Here is a 20,434-nt window from a genome sequence, read left to right as displayed (position 1 = left end):
CTACTATCTAAGTGGGCACTCACGGTGCTTACAAAATTCCTTCCCAACTCAAATGTCAAATGGCGACTCGGTGGCCCGTATTATGGCGGAGAATTACCTGATTATCCGGCTTCTTCTCGACATCCTTGTCATCCTTCATGTGTTTCAAGTTCCAGCCTCGTGCTTGGCCATGCCTCAACCTCGCCAAGCCCCGTCCCGTATTATCTCCGCACCAAACCAGCAGCTGGTTGGACCAGCAGTCCCTTGCTTGGAATGAAGTGGCGCCCAAGTGGAGTTGGCGGCAGGGATCAGCCTCGTATCAACACTTATCCGCAAGAGACCCATGGTAGGAATGCTTGAATCGCTTCCACAACATGAGTGTTTACAATACTTTAAATCAACTGAATCATGCTACAGCCACCCCATAACCTTTGGACAAGTCATTTTACATATTGGATAACCCACCCAGGGCACCATCAACAACCACGGTCGTACAGCCTTGCCGTCAGCGTCTCAAGCACGCAAAGGATCAGGCTATGCAGGGATTGACGGTGGGCTGTGCCGCTGCGACAATCCCTTCCCCAAAATGTCCTTACTTATACCTGACGCTCGAACCGCCCCCACGTCAGATATTTTTAACGATGTGAATACCGTTGAGGGAACAACTGACAGGCGGTGGTGCTGTTGGTGCTCACGGCCTATATACGTCTGAAATGTTGGGCAATATCTTGCCGAAAGGAAAGGCCTTTGCGCGCCTGCCCGGGAAACGGCCATCTACAGATGTGAGGGGCGCGTCCAGTGAGAGTGATGGCGACTCGCTACCTGGGTATGCGCGGCAGCAACACATGTGGTCACCCGTGATATTACGCTCCGTGTCTCTGGCTGTGTTCGTGGTGCTATTCATATGCTTTATTATTGTTATTGAGGTGTTGTATTCAGTATCTACTCGGAAGGAAGGCTTGAGCACAAGTGAGGAAAGATATCATTATCTGTGGACCTATGGCCCGACTGCAGGTAAGACATTCTTTGCTTATTGTCTTCTGATGGACCATACTGATCCTGTAGTTCTTACGATTGTCGCGGGGTTCTGGGGCCAGGTCGAGTATCGAACGAAACAACTTATGCCTTGGAAGCTCATGAATCAAGGACCAAAACCCGCTACACGATCCTTGCTGCTAGATTATGTGTCTGATTGGAACGTGGTCATCCTATTTCGCGCCCTGAAGCAATCATCCTGGGCTGTTGTTCTTGCCGTTCTCGGAACACTGCTCATCAAACTAATCACCGTGGTCTCGACTGGTCTGTTCATGCTGCAAAATGTCTACATGAAGGATGTTCCAACAACACTCACGACGCAAGCGAGCTTTGACGGTGCTGGGTATAATGGTGTCAAGGTCGATGGAACGGCGGCAATGGTTGTAGCTGGGGCTTGGTGGCTTAACCTGTCACATCCGTTGGGATCGACCGATAAATACGCCTTCCAACCGTTCACAACCTCCGGCAAGAAACTCGGTGGGACTGATTGCTCCACTACCGGTTAGACGCGTCACTGACTTCTTTACAGGTGCCGATGCTGTCATTTCAGGAACAGTCGACATGTTCTCTGCTGATCTTCAATGCGACGTGGCCACTGTCGCGAACTGGACTTCGGGTTGTAGCACACAAATGTGTGAGTACGATGAACTCAATATGACACTTAGTACTCCTTCGTGTTCCAAGTATCCATTTACAAGCTTTGAGAAAAGCTCCTCTTCGGTTGGGGGATACTATGCCGACGTATTCAGCGCCACATGTACGGATACAGATTCAACGAATAGTCTGAATCAGAAACGCCTGATTCTCGCCGCCGCCCACTGGTCTGAGAACAGCACCCAAATCCAGGCGCTCGTTTGCAGTCCCATCTACACCATATTGCAAGGGTCCGTCTCGCTGCTTTACGGCAATCAAAGTGTGACTAGCATCCAACCATATAACAACGATACTAGCAACAGAACAATTCCAGGGTTCGAGGGTATGGAGCTAGGAACAGGACTTATTTCTTCCCTATCGCTGGCTGAGGACACCTTGGATACGCTGAACTACGTGGATACGTCAACGCATGCTCTAACAACCTATCAATACAACCTTTCAGACCCGAACAGCACCTATCCGAGTGCATTTTACCTGGTCGCCAATTTGACCTCTCCCCATACGATGAAGGACTTACTGGATGCATCAATCTTGGAAAAGGTTTCCCGTCCGACATTCAGTGCTATGGCTGCCCAAATAGCAAGGCAATACCTACTGTCTTCTGCAGACGAGAATTTCGCAGGGACATACTCCGCCCATATACAGAGAGTGGTTGTCAGGGAGCTCTCAGTCCGAATAATGGAAGCTACCCTAGCAGTATTGATTATTCTGACTGCAGCGCTATGGCTCTGGAGACCGGTTCGCTGCACGTCGCGTGATCCTGGCACAATTGCTGGGCTAGCAAGCATAATGAGCCGCAGCCCCAAAGTGTCTGAACGGCTCACAGGCTGCAAAAACGCGCAAGACCTCACCACCAACCTATCAGATGGGAGGTTCTACACCCGTGTCACAGATAACGATGGCTGGAGAACTTTTGGCATCGAGGAAGACCAGAAAGCAACCGAAGCGACTCGCCCTGGAGCCAGCTCTGGCCCACTGACCTGGTGGCGGCCAATTTCGGTAAATGTCTGGTGGTGGATCATATCCATAGTGCTCCCACTTCTCATTATCGCTGGCTTAGAGGCATCCTATCAGGTATCTGCCCGTCAGGACGGACTCGGAACTGTCACCTCAGGTGGCTACATCCACTACGTCTGGGCCTATTTGCCGGCACTGATATTCCTTATCGTCCGCATCTTCTTCGACTGCATCCACTTCTCTGCCATGGTCTTCCAGCCGTACCTGGAGCTCCGACAGGGTGGCGTGACCGCACCGGGCAGCCTTATGGAAAATCACCTGTCTAAGCTGACATTGTTCTCATTTTTTACCGCAATCAAGCGGAAACAGTGGGCCGTGTGCGCAACAGGATTTACCGTCCTTCTAGCCCCTGCGCTCACAGTGGCGGTCAGTGGGCTGTATTCAACACAGGACATTGTATACACACGCCCTGCTTCCATTGCGCGAACTGGCACCTTCAACACGACCATCAGCCCTCTTTCTTCCACCACTACCGACCCTGGCCTCGGCCTCACAGGAGCCCTTGTAGTGGGAGCCAACCTATCATACCCCGCTTGGACGTATGACGAGCTTGTTCTCCCTACCCTCAGTGAGGCATCCCTCACCGATAAGGAGGGGGTGGTTCGAACCAATTCCTCCTCTTTTAACAGCACATCTGACAGTCCGATCCTCCTCAACGTCACCCTCCCAGCCCTCCGCGCCAACCTCACCTGCGATGCACTCCCCCAAGACATTGTTTATTCCATCAGACCAGCCTCGGATCTTCTCTTCCATGTTCACCCTCCGCATGCAGCTCGACAAGAAATGCCAGGGTGTGGACACCTCGACTGACTTCGCCATTGAAACCGAGTATCCCAACGCAACACGCACTACATTCGGTGCCTTCAAATACCTCAAAGATGCAATCGATTTTGGCGACTGCCCGGCGCTGATGGGATTCTACGGTGTGATAGATGGGAATTCCACAGCACAGATCCGCGGGTTCACCTGCAACCCACAAATCGACGAAATCGATGCGACAACCTCGTTCTCACTCCCCGGTCTAGAAATCCAGTCTGCGGCCGCGGACGACTCAACCAGCCGAGTCTTTTCAACAAATATCTCCACCACTCTCAAATTCGAAAGCTTCCTTTCCCAGCCTGTCAACAAGCAAGACCAAGCGTTTGACGCCTTTTTCTCCGCCATACTCAATGACCAAAAATCCCTCTCCTTATCCGACATCACTGACCCATCCCATTACTCCACCGTCATCAACGCAACACAACATCTCTACCGCACCCTTATGGCCCAGGCCATGAATGGCAACGCACGAATCCCAGCCAGTGACAACCAAACTACCTTCCCGAGCACAATCGTAGACCCGAATCGTACCCGTCTCACGCAGAGTGCTATATCTACCCGCATCCTTGAAGCTTTTCTCGCTGCTATGGTCGTGTCCACCCTAGTCGCATCCTACTTTATGCAGACGAAAGAAGTCCTTCCTTTCAACCCATGCAGTATTGCTGGCGCGGGGGCGCTCATTGCTGGATCGGATGTGCTGAAGAGTGATACATTTCCTGCTGGATCAGAATGGTGCGATGATAGGGAAATGCTTCGAAGGGGGTATTTCTCAGGATTGGTGTTCGGGTTAGGATGGTGGGCTGGAGACGACCCGAGATTTGGGATCGATGTGGGGAGGGCGACAGAGGAGAGGGAGTAGACTTCCTTTTTATTTTTCACGATTTATATGAACACAATGAAGATTTACCATTGACATGATAAGGTTTTATCACATGATACAGAATTATCAAAGGGAATAAATTCCTTATACAGACTACTAGCGATTCACATAACTTTGCTCTCGCCTGTCCATAAATCCTTTAAAAAGCCACTTACCTATCCGGTTCCTTTCCTGCAAAGCGAGAAATATCGAGACGGGAATATTCTATAATCTACGTAAATACAGGCATGTTGTAGACTATCATTAACCGAACCACCCATCCACACATCGCACATCACGTATTACCTATCCAACTCATAACAAGATTATTTACAACAACTACTGCTCCTGCTCCTGCCCAGTACAACAATACACACCATCGATATACATCGTAGGAATCTCGCGACTACCACTAACTCCCCTGAGAACCGGGTCGCCTTCGGGACTGTTGTACAGATAACAGGTAGCAGAAGTAGACAAGTAAGAGTAATCGCCGCTTTCACAGCTATATTAGCACACTTGAAGATACAAAATTCGAAAGGGAGGGCGGGTGTCATACGGGCGATCCGGTCCAGTAAGCTGCTGCAATTCAACCCTCTGTTGGTTGGTCGTTGGTCTCGGATGCACTGGATCCGTATTCGATCTGTCTGGTTTGGTAATTGATATTCCATGATAGCTATTATACTACCTAGGCTTTTCATTGTGACTTTTGTCTTGTGATGTGAAGGGGATGGGGTATTGACATACCTCAATGATTTGGCTGGCGACTCCGGAGGCGAGTATAGCCAGAGTAGCGGCCAGGATGGAGGGCTTGTTGAAGAACATATTGCTTTCAATTTTTTTGAGAGTGTGACAAAAAGGTAGGAGGTTGCAAGGTAATAAGATGGTTTACTTTTCTAGTTAAGTGTGTTTATTGCATCCGGTGAGTGGACTTAGGAGAGGAGAAGGGGTGGGGGGGAGGAAGGCGGATTTCATATTATTGAAAAGGTGGCGGTAATCAGCAGTCAGGGTGAGATTAAGCTGGGAGACTTTGGAGAAGCTTTCTTTGTAAATATCAGCAATTCGAGGGATTCTTGAAGAGAGAATTAATAGTAGACGATCTTGTTAGTAACTTTAGGAATATACATAAACACGTCTAAGCATATATATTATTAGATTTATCCATCCCCTGCATATAGCGTACACACTCATTGATCAACATGCTCATTCATATATCCAAACCCATGGCATAACTCATTTACAGCAGCCCTTCCTCCTGCTCATAGGTGTAGCAGTACACAGCTTCAATGTACGTCGAAGGAATCTCGCCGCTACCACTGATCTTTGAAAGGGTGGCGTCGTCCTCGCTGTTGCTGTACAGATCGCAGATATCGGGCGTAGAGAAGTAGGAGTAAGTACCGCTGCATAGATACAATTAGTATATTTCTGGACGGTTGAAGTATTTGGAAGTGGGGATGGGGTGGGGAGAAAGTCGTACGGATAGTCGAGCTTCTCATAGTCTTGCAATTGCACCTCCTGCGTGTAGGTGTCGTATTCGCTGGTGCCGTATTCGATCTGTGTGCATTATGGTCATATTAGTCTTTGTCTCCGTCACTTCAGGATGCAGTGGAGGTAGCAACGTACGTTGATCAACTGGCCGACAGCACCGGAGGCAAAAACGGCCAGAGTAGCGGCCAGGACGGACTTGTTGAAGAACATTTTGTTTTTGTTGTGGTTGTGTAGGGGGTTAGACAGGAGTCGGGGTTTGAATTGGTAGAGATGGTTTGTTTTTTGATTGAGTGAGTGGTCTATTGCATCCGGTGAGTGTACTTGGAGGGGGTTTAAGTACTATTGAAGAGGCGGCACGTTTAGTTTCCCTCTATGATAACGCTTCAATAGTCTCGCCAGCTGGTGTGCCTTTTTGGGATGGTTCTGCTGGCCTGTTTTGTCGATCCGGATAATTGCTCGGAGCCGTCGGGGGAACTCGATGCCGGAAGCTTGATATTTGTAGCTCTTGGTTAGCTTAGGTTGGTGATCGACAGCTGGGCTGAGATTTAGATCGAGTGTTTAGAAGGCTTGGTATGATGCTATCGGGGATTTCTGAAGACATGTAACCATGTCAATTGTGATGCCATAGCTTAACACAAATTCTTTTATATCATTACTCAACAGTATTTCACTGCAATGGTATTATGTTCGCAGTGAACAGGAGTTTCTGCCATCGCTGGGGACAATCGGTGGACGCGTGCACGCGGGCCATCCAGAGGCATCCGCCGCACTAGTGCGATAGTAGCCGATCTCGCCAGCCACTATATGTCCATCGCGACGATCAGCGCTGCCAACAATTTGAGATACTCGTGTTTGTGTCCCTCGCGATGGCAGACATTTGGCAGTCCGTGCATGAGAAGAGTCGGTCAGCTAATTCAATTCCAGGATCGGAGAATATCTGGCTCGTTGCCAGTCTAAGGTCGGCAGTTATTGTCATCATTTACCGGCAGGATGGATGGAGAGGTGTGTACAATAGCTTGTTGTTATCTTGAAGTTAAGGTTACTAGCTAGCTAAGGTGGCTGGACGGACGGGAAGCTTGGTTTATTCTAAGGGGACTATATGCTGATCGGCTATAGATCCGATCCTGGGCTCCATAGAGCGGGTTGGCAGGCGTAGCCATGGCTATTGCGCGTAATGAAAATAGTGAATAACGCATAACTCAAGGCAAATTACAAGATGGAGAACAATCTAGTTAGGATTTATATCAGAGTAATTGAATAGCGATCAGAATGTGCTACTAAAAGGTGCCTTGGATTTCATTATCTTCAAAGTAATCTAGTTGTGCTTTTGCCTCAAAGAACAAGTCATATCACAAGACCCTTAAATGCATATTATCCTGAAGCTCCGGGACCAACTAATTATAGCAGTGACAGTGTGGCTTTCGTGAGGAGTTATTGCATGGTGGCACCTTTCTCATCACACCAGTCACCTGCGTCAAGACAGAAAACCTTTGGAGCCGGTTATGCAGGATCATACGAATGAGCACCAGGAGGGGCATACAGTTCGATGGAGCTTTTACTATACGAAGTCTGTTAAATGGAACCCGAAATCATACTTCCACGGCGCGGCCAAGACTTACGGGTTGATCTCGCAGGTGCCAATATTCTGGAACGTGGTGATGAGGCCTCTCGTGTGATTGTTATTAGCTCGGCTTTTCAAACATGGTTTATATATCATATTGTATATTCCTGAATGAAGAACGCATATGGGTAGTCAAGGTCAACAAGTTCACCACACGGTACCTCTTGGGTGTGGTCAACGCCGTCCGAGGTATAGACAATCTATACATGTTCATATACACATTCTAGAGATAAATGGAAGAATAAACTTTGATTGTATCATGTTCATAGGAATGGTACGCTGTGGACATACGTCTAGGGGCTCACTAAAGACGCCAGATGAGAACGCCATTGCAGTGGCTAGGATATATGTGGTGAGTTGCATTGTGAATGTTCGTGTCGTGATTGCGTAGGTGTGAGGTGGATCGCCTGATTTGAGATGAATTGATAATCAAAGAGTTCGGCTACACTTCGAACATGTTGAACGTTTTATGTTGATGCCCTGAATATTGTGGATTAGCCGGACCCCTTCACATGCCCAAGTTGCATTCTCCGCGGGAAGGGTTGCACGAGACAACCGGAGCATGGTAGACACTGTAGGGAATGGTACATTGCAATTAATATCCCCTTCTGGAGTAGTGATCAGGGAATAGTACTAGCGCATGCAAATAAGAAACAATGCAACACATGCATCAGTCGCTGACATCGTAATGTCAATGAATTCGGATGTATTTCTCGGGTCTGCTGCGACGGGGGTAGCCGGCAGATCTGATGTAAATTAGTGACTGAGAGTGCGCTGGCCGTCAGTATTCCCCTACTTGAGAGGGATCTAAACCGGCTCAAGTCAATTAAACCATGTGTAGTTGTTGCAGCGTATTGTTACATCAATGCGCAATATGCAGAAGAGTCTATCACACGCTTTCTTTTTATCAAGTAACCTATATTGCACCTTTAGAAGGATGTTGTAGGGTTACATAGCATAGTTGAGGATGGCTGTGCAATACATAACAATGTCATGTGTACATCCCTTCAAGCTGGAAATGACTGGTGACCAAGGCGGACAGCCCCAATAAAACCCAGAGGTGAGCAATTATGGTGCTACGCTTTGCTGCTTCACTGGAAAATCCGTTCGTTTGAGTTGCTTGATCAATGTCATATCGTGGCTTTGCAGTCAAACTTACAATGTTGATAGATCCCACGGAATGCAAATTTACATTGTCGAGTTTTGCAATGGATTGAAGAAAAGTCATTAAACCTTAGCAAGGGTGTGGCAGGAATACTCGGCATATGTGGAGATGGCCGGGACAAAAGCAGCATCATCATCTGAGACAATACATGAAAGCCGCGGTTGTCTCACAGTGCAATGACACTTAATATCTCCTCCGCGGACATAGTCCTTTTCGAATTATTCCAGTATGCTACAAGCGCTCACCATGAATGTGTTATCTAACTCCGCTTGGGGAAGAAGACCGTCTGTCTTTTTCATACATGAGCAAAGATTCTCCGTAGGCAGTTGATCCCTACTATGCACCCTCAGCTGACACGTAGAACTACCCAGTAGCACTTCAAAAACACCGAAATTGCAGCAAAATTGGAATCTATCTTACTTTATCTGGACCAAGTTTTAGTGAACATTCTATCGAAATGGATACATATAGTTGCCAAGAACCTTCTCCCCTTATCACCAATCGACAGACAGTTGCAGAATATGTTGCCCATGCATGTGTCATTGAAGCATGTTATTAAAACTATGGCATTCTCTGTAGCTAGCTACCATTACTTCATAGGACTTTTAATCTGGCCTTCCATCAACTCTCCCACATACCCTTGCATACCCAACAGTCTTTCAACCTGGCGTACAGGACTCTGTACCCGGATGCGTGGATACAATGCACCGTCAAAGATACCAATGCATTAATCATATCACGTCAAGCCGGCACTTATCTAGTTGGAAGAGGGATCTTGGCACTCGACGGATGCAGCGTTGACTGGAGGGTCGATGTTCGTCGCACCCGCTGCAACATAGTAGACCTCCTGGCCATAGTAGCTATAGCGGTGGATGTTAGTGACAAGTCCAGTTATAACCACTCCAATGGGAAAGATGTTATTTACTTGAAGAGATAGCAGTTGGCAGTGTTCTGGAAGGTACTGATGGATCCACTGTGGGATTATTAGCATTGTACTTGTACAAGGTCTTTAACGCGATGAGGAACATACGGCTGAGTCAACGGAGTACGTTGGTAAGGCTCGACCTGCTGGTTGTAGTAAGCGCCATTGGAGGTGTAGGCGATCTGAATGCATATTGGTTAGCAGATGGACAAAGGAGAGATCTCGAGACATGGATGCCGAATAAGCAGGTGTAAAATGATTGATTTCTCCACATACATCGACTGTGCTTGCAACAGCGCTGGAGGCGAAGAGAGCAAGGGCGGTAGCCACGATAGACTTGGAGAACTGCATTGTGGATATGTAGTTGTCTTTGAGGACTTTGTTGTATGTGTTTGTGAGGTAGATTGCGATGGATGATACTTTGTTCTTGGTGGGATATCTCAGCCATTATATAGCCCTGGACGGAGTTTTAGATTTCATTACCGAGGAGTAGACATTAGGCCTACCATCCAGCTGATTCTAACCTGCAGAGCCAAGAATACCCGGAAACCCCGGAGGTCCTCTAGGTGTAGAATAATTGCATGGAATATAGAATTCCATTGGATATGTTTTGATCAAATGCTCATAGAAAAGTGACATGACATCTACAAGCAGACAACTATCGGATGGCTGCAGATACAAAGGTCCCGATTGCTTTTGCCAGGCCATGATCGACACCCCGGCTGCTTCCGAGTGGACTTCCCCGCGCCTTACCGGGAGTCACAACACTAAAGCCCGACTTTCCTAAGTTTGCGCCTTTCTACAGTTGGAAACCATACTGATATTATGTGTCAAGCTTTCTGGGATGAACGATTTGAACCCAGCGCATAAGTATCACGTCCCTTAGGATACACAACATATTGTCGGAGGGTTGGGCATCAAATAACTGCCCAGCCGATGCTCAGAATATGAATTTTCTGGTAATATAAGGCTTTCTCAGGGGACTGGCTTGGATAAAAGTTTCATTCTGCACATTGCTTTTATGTTCCATATACGGTAATTGTTTATTGTGTACTTGAGCAACAACAAAGGCATTGTGTTGCTCCCAAATGTTCGAGTTTAGGTAAAAAGGGCTACTGTGACTAGTTAAAAAGAACATGGAACATGGCCATCTAACAGCGGTGCAAAAGAATACTGAATACAGCGCACATTGATGAGAATTTCCGTACTCGGACCCAAAGCCAGAGTGATGGGTCCGAACCTGCCCATATATTTGACTATCCAATACTTCATGCAAGTATCGTGTTTAATCGACTTGACACTCAGCTGAGCCACTACCAACTTTTCCAGCCCTCCCTTGATCACGCCCAAGCTAGGACACCCACTCATAACTCAACACTGGAATAACAAAATCTGGCGCCGTACATGTCGCATTGAAATACTGATCATGCGTGCATGTCAAAGTAAAATCCGTACTACCAGAATAGGTAATCAGGCTACCGTTTGTACATTCCAGCGCATGCCCATCTCCCAAGACATAATCCATATGCCCCGTGGAGGTCGCATAATTGGAGCTGCCATAGAAAGATACGATCCTTCCCTCGCCCCGATCAGCGTATCCACAATTAGATGCTCCGTTTCCGATGTCATGAACTCGATACCCGATGTACTCGTCGTGGCAGGTCAACCCATCTGCAAAGTCGATGTCAAGGGTCTCGGGCGGACCATATCCCCATGGTTGATAATTGGGCATTCCGGTCCAGCAAACATTGACCATGCTGCCGTTGCAGGTGGCCGGGTCGGGGGCACACCAGCCATTGCCGCATAGACAATCTTTGAAGTTGATGTCTGCCTCGTTATGGACGCAGTCTAGGCTCTTTGACCCGTTGTACCAATGGAAGGTGGTAACTTCCCAGGTGGGGATAGGACATCCCTCTGGGGGGGTGATAGAGCGGGGGTGCAGAATGGCGGTGGACGAGGCTGCAAGAGCCACGAGAGTGGCAATTGTGGGGAAGATCAACATGTTGGGCATTCCAGAATGTAGCCCTCAAAAAAGCAAGCTGATGAGTCTGACTGGAAAGAGTGGGCTTTTCTTGTCTCTCCAGGGGGCTTTTATATCTCTTCACTCTGGCATCGACAGAATTTTATCCGCCTCGTATCTTGAAGAGAGATGAACGAAGAGAGCTGTTCGATTTGAGGAATCAGGGTCCTCTACATGCACATCAGCTGGTAGAGGTGAGACATCGCGAATGAAGAGCGGAGGGAACCGACGGGTTTGAAACATTTGCCTCGCCTAAGCTATAAATGGTCGCGGTGGTTCCTTGGCATCGGAGATCCCAGGTCTTCCCGCGTACTGTCTCAACACGATTTTCCTAAAGAGGCCATAATGTCGGGAACACCGTAGAGTTGGCCACTTGATAGATCTCATCGTGAGGTTTTTCTTTTGTGTGCATACGAGCTTTGGACGGTCCCGCACTCAGCGTGGTGGGTGCGGGGATGCCCAGAGACTAGCGCTTTAGAGGATCAATGAAGGCGAATTGAATGTAGAGGGTTGAGAATTGCCTATTAGACGCAGTACTTGGTTTGGAAACTTGAATATGCAAGAATGGTGAACAAGACTTCTGTTCATACGACTAGTAGTCATAGTACTTAGTGTCTACTGAGGGTTATGCTAATGGTCATACTCCCGCTTATATATATCATGGCTGACGTGACTTTCACTTACAAGTAAATTCTATTTATTCTGCAGAATAGTACCCGACTTGAAGAGATCACTGAAAAGCCTGTAGATCAAATAGAAATGTTTTTCACAAGTATTATAGATATGGAAGCTAGTAGAAACAACTGACATTTATAGTTCTGTTACAGCAATGTTCCTTGGATAGTAGTTGTGAACAGTCGGCCGTCAAAGAAAGACAGGCCCCAGTAACCTAGCATAGGCCATCTACGTGTGTAGTGCCGAGTGAAAGAAGCATCTACATTTCAGAGTGATTATAAAGTCGACCATGCATACTTTTATCCATGAACTTATGCACAGTTTACTTTTTGAAATCATCATAAATCCTCCGCCAGTCTGCTATGACGTCACCACATCCGAACCCGATCTTAAGCTGCCGAAATTGCTCGGCAGACCGAGTCTACCCTGAACTCAACTTCTGGCATTTTACGCCTTATAATATAAAGCTTTCAGCCAACGGGTGCTTTCAGATGCACGGGTAGCTCATATGAGAGTGGAGGGGACCCTGGATTACCCATACATTTTACACACGTCGACCATTTCCCTCATCATAATCACTGCGCCCCGACCAGCTGGACAAATGTATGCATTTAGTAAGTACTGGTGATGAAGTCTCCAACAACTCAGTTTATGTCGCTAGGATAGGCGAACCCAATGCTGTCCATTACATTGATCATCAGTTATGCAAGGGACGCATGCTGCACATCTACAAAGTGAAATGTGGGGTCATATATGGGTCGATGCAGACTCGCCGAAGTATCCCCGAGCACCACCATGCCATGAACAATGAACAATTGAGACTATGAGACTTTCAAAGTTGTCAACCTTCTGTGACGCTGCAGCAAAGTACTATAGTTAATACACTGGACTTGCATTCCTGGGCTACAACAAAAGTGCAACCCCAACCCATCACACCCAAGCTTAAGCTTATCTCGCGGAACTGGAACCCATAAGCTTCATCCTCGGATCCTCACCGAGAACACCTTAACCAGTAACTCATCCGCCCCACCCCAACTCTTAAAAATAACTCAATCTTGCCCGCCCACGTTTAAGAACCCCGTTACCCCTCCATCCCCTCCTTCTCGCCCACAACATCCCCATTTGATCCTCCCATCACACCGTCAAAATGGTTTACACTATCGTCGTCCGTACGTTTTCCAAGCCCCTAACTCTATTCCACTGAACCCACCATTGGCACGATTATACTGACATAGCAATGTGATAGACCTCCGCGCTAAGCCCGACGAGGAGAGCATCTCCAAGCTCCACGCCAAGCTCATCGAAGCCTCGGCCGTCTACTCCAAGGACAAGGAGACCCTGTCCTGGTTCGTCATGCAGAGCGTCCACGACAAGCAGGACTTCTGCATCGTTGAGCGCTACCTCAACGAGGGCTCCCAGAAGTACCACCTCGAGAACCCCTACTGGAAGACCTTCGACCCCTACGTCATCCCTCTCTTGGAGAAGCCCATGGACCTCAGACGCTTTGAGGAGATGGAGGAGAAGAAGGAGTAAATGTGCATACTATAAAAACTGGAATGGCATGTATATAGAGTGAATGATATTGTCCGATGCCGTGCGTCGGACATTGTTCGGAATAGCATTTCTGTGCTGAATAATTGCTTGCAGTGATACGGAATACACTGTGAACCATGGTAATCAATGTTTACAGGCAATGAATTTTGAGTGCAAAGCCGGAGCATAGCAGAGCTCTTTCATATCTCAAGTAGCATCTGAAAACATCCGAGGTCTATCATACAGCGTTTCGGATCTAATAGACGTGTTCTACCTCCGCATCGATCAGCGAAGGTCATAAATACGGCCGACGATAATGATGACGATAATGAACAACATTAGTCTATCCACGTCTATTTGTCTGACTGAAAAACGGGCTCGACACATAAAATGGTCTCTCAGGCACATTTCTCTCCCCTGCTTCACCACCACCAACACCACCACTACTCTTCTTCCCCATCAACGTCTGCATTCTCTCCCGAAAAGCTTCATTATCCTTCAACTTCCCTATCTTCTTCTTAGCCCCCTCATCCTTAAACCTCGCATCCGGCTCCCCCTCAAACACCACCTCCGGCCCATCAATCCACTTCCTCCCCGAATCCCCACACGCACGCTTCATACTCTCTGCCCCCTCATTGATCATACTCTTCCAGAACGCTCCCTCTCCACTTGCTAACACACCAGCATCCTCAAGCATCGCCACCGCACCAGCCACCCAATCCTGACAATTACCCACACCGAATTCTGGGATATTCGATGCGTCGTTTCCAAACGCCGAAAGTAAGCTGTTCACATGTTGACATTCTTCCTGTCGGAAGGTGATCAGCTCACAACGTCCTCTCAGGACAGGATCATCTTGCAAAGGCTGGACACGTGGATCGTAGATGAAGTACTCGTCGGTGGGGTTGCGGATATGGTGCATTTGGCAGGTTGACGCGCCGATCTCGTATACGGCTATGCCCATGTGCGAAGGGCCGTCGCCGAGGGTGGCATCCCCGCGCCCGTAGATGTTGATGGAGATGGCGTGGGTGGGTGGTTGTGTTGGAGGGTCCATTTTTGGTTTTATATGAACGGTATGGAGAGGTAGTTTGGGAAGGACAAAGTTGAGATACTGGTTGCCTAGTTGTGTTGTCTTTGGTGGAAGCCTGGGCGTTTAATGAATGGATCACGTGGAAAGTAAGTTGGAGGGAAAGATACCGGGGAGAGGGGACTGGGAGAAGAGGGTTCTTTATGTTTGAAGTGTAGAACTGGGCGCTAAATTCCTTTTATTCATTGGACATTTCCGTTATCTACTGCGACGCGGTTGTACCTAGTCTGGGCGGCTGGTTGAGTTTCGGGAAGCAAATAATACAAATTATTATGATGAGAGAGGAACTAAAAACAACATAGCAGGGATTTAGAGACATGTGGTGGGGTATTCTATGATGATAATGTAATTCCTGTATACTCGAAGGCAAACGTTCTATCAGACTATAGGAAGTCAACAAAACAGAAGACAACACTCGACTGAGGCCATCAGTAGTTTGTGACAAGGAAATGATAGCCGCCATGATCACAATGCACGGACATGAGTGGTCTCTTTTTCATCAAGTGGGTATAGCTGTCGTTATTTGGTTGATATTCAGCCTTCCCAAATGTCGCATCTGCTGGTGATATATCGTGGTAGGAGTAGACTTACAACACTGAGATGACAGGCTACGCCTGCAGAGCAGTGGCGGCTATTCGCCTATACACGCATTCATCTCCCCCGGCTACGTAACTGTCCCGTGCATTCAATCGGTACTGCGGAGATTATTCACGCTTCTAAGCCTTTGCATGTTGAACTGCCTTCGTGCATCGACATCTTATATCTGATCCTGGCATGGATGGCATGATTAAGATTATGCAGTTTTTCACCTACATAGACGCGGGCAGTCTTTCGGTAATTCTGCCACCAATTCCCGCAGATGCGCATTACACGGACGCTTTTGGTAATCAAATATGTGATGACGACGAGTTATATTATGAATTAGTGTCTTAAGAGGTAGAGTATAGCTCCTTAGGGAATACAATGTTTGGCTCCACCTTCTTTTCCCTGGCCGGCTCCAATTATAATACTACTATAAGATCAGCTCGGAGCGGAAATCTGTTTGAATGACACATGTAAACATATTGAAGTAGACCTAAATATAACATAACATGGATGCAAGGTGCAAGAGGTTGGAGGTTATACATGAATCGACATATAGTCTAAATACAAAAGAAATGCATGCGTAAAGGAAGCAGTAAGCCAGAAAAGGAAAAGAAAACACGAGAGGATAGCGAAAGAAGCACATAACCACACCATGAGAGCGAAAGAAAGCTTTGTCAACGTAGCTTCCGCGTGACAGATGTCATGCGTGAAGGGCTAAGTACGCTTTTTTGCTCCACCACTGAGATTGGCGAATTTGTCGAGATTCAGCCGGCCTACGGGCCTGACTTGCTGACTCTGGCCGAACGTCGCATCAGCGGGCGCCTGACGGGGTGGCTGCACGTTCGACTTGGGGACCCAAGACATGCCATCTTTAGTCAACTGGGCTCCGATATCTTCGGATGCCTTCCCAATATTTCCTTTCCAATACCCCTCTGTTCCCTTTGGGGCAAGGTTCTGTCGTTCAAGTGAGCCTAGAGCCCCAACAGTCCAATCTTGGCAATTTTGGTTTCCTCGGGGCAAGTTCGAATTGTTGTTACCGTAGGAATCTAGCACCTGCGCGGCCCGCATTCTGCCAGAGTTGGACAGCCGGGTGATGTCGCTTCTGCCGTAGGTGGTAGTTGACTCCACAGGACGTTGTTGGGGATGGTAGTAGAAGTCTTTGTTCTTGCGGACATGGTAGAGGTCACCAGATTGTTCACCGGTTTTATGAATCATGGCCCCCCAGTGGGCAGGAGGGTCGTTCATGGCCGGATCACCTCTTCCGTAGATGTTAACGCTCAAAGTGTGCGTTTTCTCACTACCATGGCTGGCATTGCTAGAGAGAGAGCTGCTCCTGGAGGACTTGGAGGACTTGGAAGACTTGGAAGACTTGGAAGAAAAAGGCATTTCGAACAGCCGGGGTGGTAGTATAATAAGCTTAACAGTTGCTCTATCAATGAGACTTTTCAATATAGATATGCAGAGGTCCGTTTCTTGTAGGATGAAGAGTGGATTATGGATTACGGTCTTGTGATGAAGAATGGAAACTCCGAACGAAGAGCATACGCCACCATCTTATAGCAGAAAGGATCGAAGAATATCACAGTTGAAGTCATCCTTCCTGGAAGACATTGGCGCTTAGCCGCAGGATATGCATGGTAGCCCTTTCACAAGTACTCCAAAAATAAGATTGGTGACGGAGACGATATGCCCTCTAGTGGAAGGATTACGGTCAACGACTTTCGACAACCTATCCTCTGAAGAGGCTGTAGAAGCGCAGAGACATCAATAGCGGTTACATGGCCTAGACCATCGATGTGAAAGCTAGGATAGTGCATGAGGTGGGATGCAAGTACATCTATGGTCATAAGGCGCTGAGAGCATACAAGGCTGAATCCAGGTGTTGGGGGGTAGGGTACGGCGCTAGAGGAACTCGCGTGCTGGTTGGAGACCGGTAGCGCCAGATAGAACTGGTATACATCTGCATATAGATGGATTTCATTGCCCTGTGTTGAGTTTGCCGGTTTTTGTTAGGCTCCATATCTATGATTGGATGTCCAGTAACTTTTCATTTGCCGCCGTCAATTGTAGGACTTTACTCGTCGCTATTATGGTAAGAGTAGTACTGTTAGTAGCAGGTGGGGCTCGTAGTGGGAAGATCAGTGGTCCGCGGCTAATATTCCGCCATCGAACTTCGGTTTTCCCCCACCTCCTCTACATCTCAATAACCGAGACTGTGCAGTGTAGTGGGTGTAGTGCCCAACAGATGATATCTTGTGTTAGTCTTTAACATTCTAATCGATACACAATTCTCTCACATCATCGTCTTGGTCTTTGTAACGAAGGCATGGCCAATAGCGGGGATCCCTGCACCTTGGCAGACGTGACCAGCATGCTTGACAAGCTGCCATCAATCATTGCGGAAGCGCGTTACGCTGAGTTGTGGGGCACACAGCTCGATAACGATGACGATAGAAATAGAGAGATAGTAATCGAGAAGGTAAGGCTGTCTTCTGGTTCCAGAACGTCAACCACTTACGCGTCAGCAGTTCCTAGAGCAGCATTCCATTTTACCCATGCTTCGTCAATCCAGAGCGAGCGCTTCGCTTAGGAGCGCCTTGGAATGGAGACGCTCTGTCAAGCCTAAATCAGCTCTAACTGAAGCAACGGACATTCTCACAAAGACAGGACTTCAACGCCTAACACGTACGGGTAACACGCATATCATGTGGATAATCATCGATGAGCAGACTATAAGAGGCCTGCCGTTGCTATACGAAGAGTTCATGAAGAAACATGGACTCGCGAAGCTTGGCATTGCCGCCCTCGAGAACCTTGCATCTCTGATTCTTGATGTCGATCCTGTGGTTACTGGTGGTCGAAATCTCAAAGCATCCTGTGTTGTACAATTCAGGCTTTCCACCTTGCCGACCGGCCGCGATCTAGGCATCCCATTCCGCCGCCGGGTCCGCGACGTCCTTGCAAACACCGCCCTTGAACTTCAGAAGTATTACCCAGGTCTTATTGACCGCACTTATGTTATACAACCCTTTGATGGATACCTTGACACTTTGGACATTCGGGAAAGCTTGCTCAAAAAAACTACCGTACTACAAAGCCCTGAAGAGCTGGCATCCTATTTGGGTGCCGACATACCACCTGAATTTGGGGGCAGAGGTATGCCACTGGACGACTGCGACGTTCTGAGCGCTATGAGCAGTGAACCTGTTCTTCCGCCTACCACGCCACAAGAACCCCAAGACAAGCCCCTAAAAACTGAGTCAACCGTGGACATATGGGAGGGAACTAGAGAAAGAGCAATGCCGTCTCCACATGAGATCGTCGATGATCCTACGGGGGAAGGGCCCCAACCGCAATTAATCTTCTCGGAAGACATTGGGCCGCCAACAATAATATTGGACCCATCTGATCTCGAGACTGCAATCGAGCTCTGTCCGGATAAGATGGGTGCGCGTCTCGTTTGGGCCGATTCGGATATGATTGTTAAGTACGGCCACGGGGTCCGGCTTGCCGAGGCAGAAGCAATGCATTTGGTGTCCAGCCGGACCAATATCGCCATTCCCAAGTTACTCAGTGCCTACATTCTGCAAGGGGTGTGTTATATAGTAATGTCGTACGAAAAAGGGGAACCTCTCAGCGAGTACTGGGATCGTGTTTCAGAGTTAGAGCGGCAAAATGTCCTTACCCAGCTACGCAACTATGTCGCACAAATGCGGCAGATAAAGGGTGATTTCATTGGGGGGATCGACTCATCTCCCTGTCGTGACGGTATCTTTGAAGGAGGATGGGGTGCCTATGACAGTTATTCGTATGGACCGTACGCAACTGAGGACGAGTTCACTGAGGGGATAGTTCAAGCCTTGAGGGATCGGCTGCCCCCACAGCGACGAAACGGGTCGCCTGACGTTGACTCCAGGTTCTTCAAAAATGAATATCTGCTCTACCAGACCGTCAGAGAACTAAAGAAGATGAATCATTCCATCGTCTTCACACATGGAGATTTGCATCCAGGGAATATATTGGTACGTTCTGATAGAACTGTTGTCATCCTAGACTGGGGTTTGGCAGGATACTGGCCTGATTATTGGGAGTTTTATCGTGCGATGTTCAATGCACCTTGGCGGCCATCATGGGATACTATGGTAGAAAGGTTCGTGCCGCCTTTTTATGTCGAGTGTGCTATTTTGCAAAAGGTGTTTGCCATCATATGGAATTAGCAATTCTCTATTGGGTTGCTACTGTTTCTTTTTTATCCCCAACCGCTTATCTCTGTCAATATATGTCTATCGCAAGTTACGGTGCTCGCATTCACAGTGCACTGTATTCAGTATCCTCATGACTCAACAAAGGCGCAGCGCCGAAACGTAGATTGGACTCGGAATATGGAAGGCTCGCTATCCCTACGGTGGACCAAAAGCTCCCTGTATCCTGGTCGCCTGAAGCGAAGAATCATAGACTAAAACTAGATAAGAACGAGATATCTCTAAGACAGCTTCTAAAACTTTAGGTCACAACAATAAGGCCTGGTTTCATGGTTGATGAATTGAGTAATACCCACAAAGAAACGATATAGTTCTTCAAACGACAAAGAATATGGCCAGAATAAAAGCAATGGCTTTGCCAAAAACAAAGAAATTCAAGAAAGACAGAAATTACCCAAACTACTGTCACTAACATCTTTGTTTAGAAGGTAAAATCAGGTCGATGACACAAAGCGCACAAAGACAAAAACATATTTCATTATCAGTTTACGTTCAACATAAACTCAATGGAAGGTTCCCAGCTAGGTGCAGGTATATCCCGGAATACCAGTGACCGACTCAGAGATTATTCCTCCGGGTGGGTTACACCCCTTCTTACCGTTGTAATTGTAAAAGCGCCCTACATACTGAATCAGCGATAGACATAAAATGGTGGATTGTTGTTGTTTTCACCTACCGTCAGCACACTGGCAGTATGTTTCGGAGAGACCGCA

The 20,434-nt window shown here is 47.7% G+C and overlaps 9 protein-coding genes across 9 annotated transcripts; 4 read left to right on the top strand and 5 right to left on the bottom strand.

The window, feature by feature from the left end:
- Positions 1-692: 692 nt before the first annotated feature.
- AKAW2_20067A (DUF3433 domain-containing protein) lies at positions 693-3,495 on the top strand (the record flags this gene model as incomplete). The annotated part of the gene is made up of 3 exons (XM_041684739.1): positions 693-993; positions 1,045-1,491; positions 1,544-3,495. The coding sequence occupies 3 exons, from the start codon at positions 693-695 to the stop codon at positions 3,493-3,495; spliced, it is 2,700 nt and encodes an 899-aa protein (XP_041538893.1).
- A 100-nt stretch (positions 3,496-3,595) lies between these two features.
- On the top strand, positions 3,596-4,363 carry AKAW2_20066A (uncharacterized protein; the record flags this gene model as incomplete). Its single annotated transcript, XM_041684738.1, has 1 exon — positions 3,596-4,363. The coding sequence occupies one exon, from the start codon at positions 3,596-3,598 to the stop codon at positions 4,361-4,363; it is 768 nt and encodes a 255-aa protein (XP_041538892.1).
- A 1,237-nt stretch (positions 4,364-5,600) lies between these two features.
- On the bottom strand, positions 5,601-6,061 carry AKAW2_20065S (uncharacterized protein; the record flags this gene model as incomplete). The annotated part of the gene is made up of 3 exons (XM_041684737.1): positions 5,601-5,763; positions 5,841-5,917; positions 5,987-6,061. 3 exons carry the CDS (start codon positions 6,059-6,061, stop codon positions 5,601-5,603), a joined length of 315 nt encoding a protein of 104 aa, XP_041538891.1.
- Positions 6,062-9,394: 3,333 nt separating this feature from the next.
- AKAW2_20064S (uncharacterized protein) lies at positions 9,395-9,910 on the bottom strand (the record flags this gene model as incomplete). The annotated part of the gene is made up of 4 exons (XM_041684736.1): positions 9,395-9,497; positions 9,563-9,610; positions 9,668-9,741; positions 9,836-9,910. The coding sequence occupies 4 exons, from the start codon at positions 9,908-9,910 to the stop codon at positions 9,395-9,397; spliced, it is 300 nt and encodes a 99-aa protein (XP_041538890.1).
- A 1,000-nt stretch (positions 9,911-10,910) lies between these two features.
- On the bottom strand, positions 10,911-11,570 carry AKAW2_20063S (uncharacterized protein; the record flags this gene model as incomplete). Its single annotated transcript, XM_041684734.1, has 1 exon — positions 10,911-11,570. One exon carries the CDS (start codon positions 11,568-11,570, stop codon positions 10,911-10,913), a length of 660 nt encoding a protein of 219 aa, XP_041538889.1.
- A 1,831-nt stretch (positions 11,571-13,401) lies between these two features.
- AKAW2_20062A (putative quinol monooxygenase) lies at positions 13,402-13,787 on the top strand (the record flags this gene model as incomplete). The annotated part of the gene is made up of 2 exons (XM_041684733.1): positions 13,402-13,423; positions 13,501-13,787. The coding sequence occupies 2 exons, from the start codon at positions 13,402-13,404 to the stop codon at positions 13,785-13,787; spliced, it is 309 nt and encodes a 102-aa protein (XP_041538888.1).
- Positions 13,788-14,130: 343 nt separating this feature from the next.
- Positions 14,131-14,841, bottom strand: AKAW2_20061S (uncharacterized protein; the record flags this gene model as incomplete). Its single annotated transcript, XM_041684732.1, has 1 exon — positions 14,131-14,841. The coding sequence occupies one exon, from the start codon at positions 14,839-14,841 to the stop codon at positions 14,131-14,133; it is 711 nt and encodes a 236-aa protein (XP_041538887.1).
- Positions 14,842-16,173: 1,332 nt separating this feature from the next.
- AKAW2_20060S (uncharacterized protein) lies at positions 16,174-16,845 on the bottom strand (the record flags this gene model as incomplete). Its single annotated transcript, XM_041684731.1, has 1 exon — positions 16,174-16,845. The coding sequence occupies one exon, from the start codon at positions 16,843-16,845 to the stop codon at positions 16,174-16,176; it is 672 nt and encodes a 223-aa protein (XP_041538886.1).
- Positions 16,846-17,785: 940 nt separating this feature from the next.
- On the top strand, positions 17,786-19,676 carry AKAW2_20059A (aminoglycoside phosphotransferase family protein; the record flags this gene model as incomplete). Its single annotated transcript, XM_041684730.1, has 2 exons — positions 17,786-17,938; positions 17,988-19,676. The coding sequence occupies 2 exons, from the start codon at positions 17,786-17,788 to the stop codon at positions 19,674-19,676; spliced, it is 1,842 nt and encodes a 613-aa protein (XP_041538885.1).
- Between the last annotated feature and the right edge of the window lie 758 nt (positions 19,677-20,434).

Source organism: Aspergillus luchuensis, chromosome 2 (genome assembly GCF_016861625.1).
Source record: "Aspergillus luchuensis IFO 4308 DNA, chromosome 2, nearly complete sequence".
Lineage (NCBI taxonomy): Eukaryota > Fungi > Ascomycota > Eurotiomycetes > Eurotiales > Aspergillaceae > Aspergillus > Aspergillus luchuensis.
This window is presented reverse-complemented; position numbering and strand designations above follow the sequence as displayed.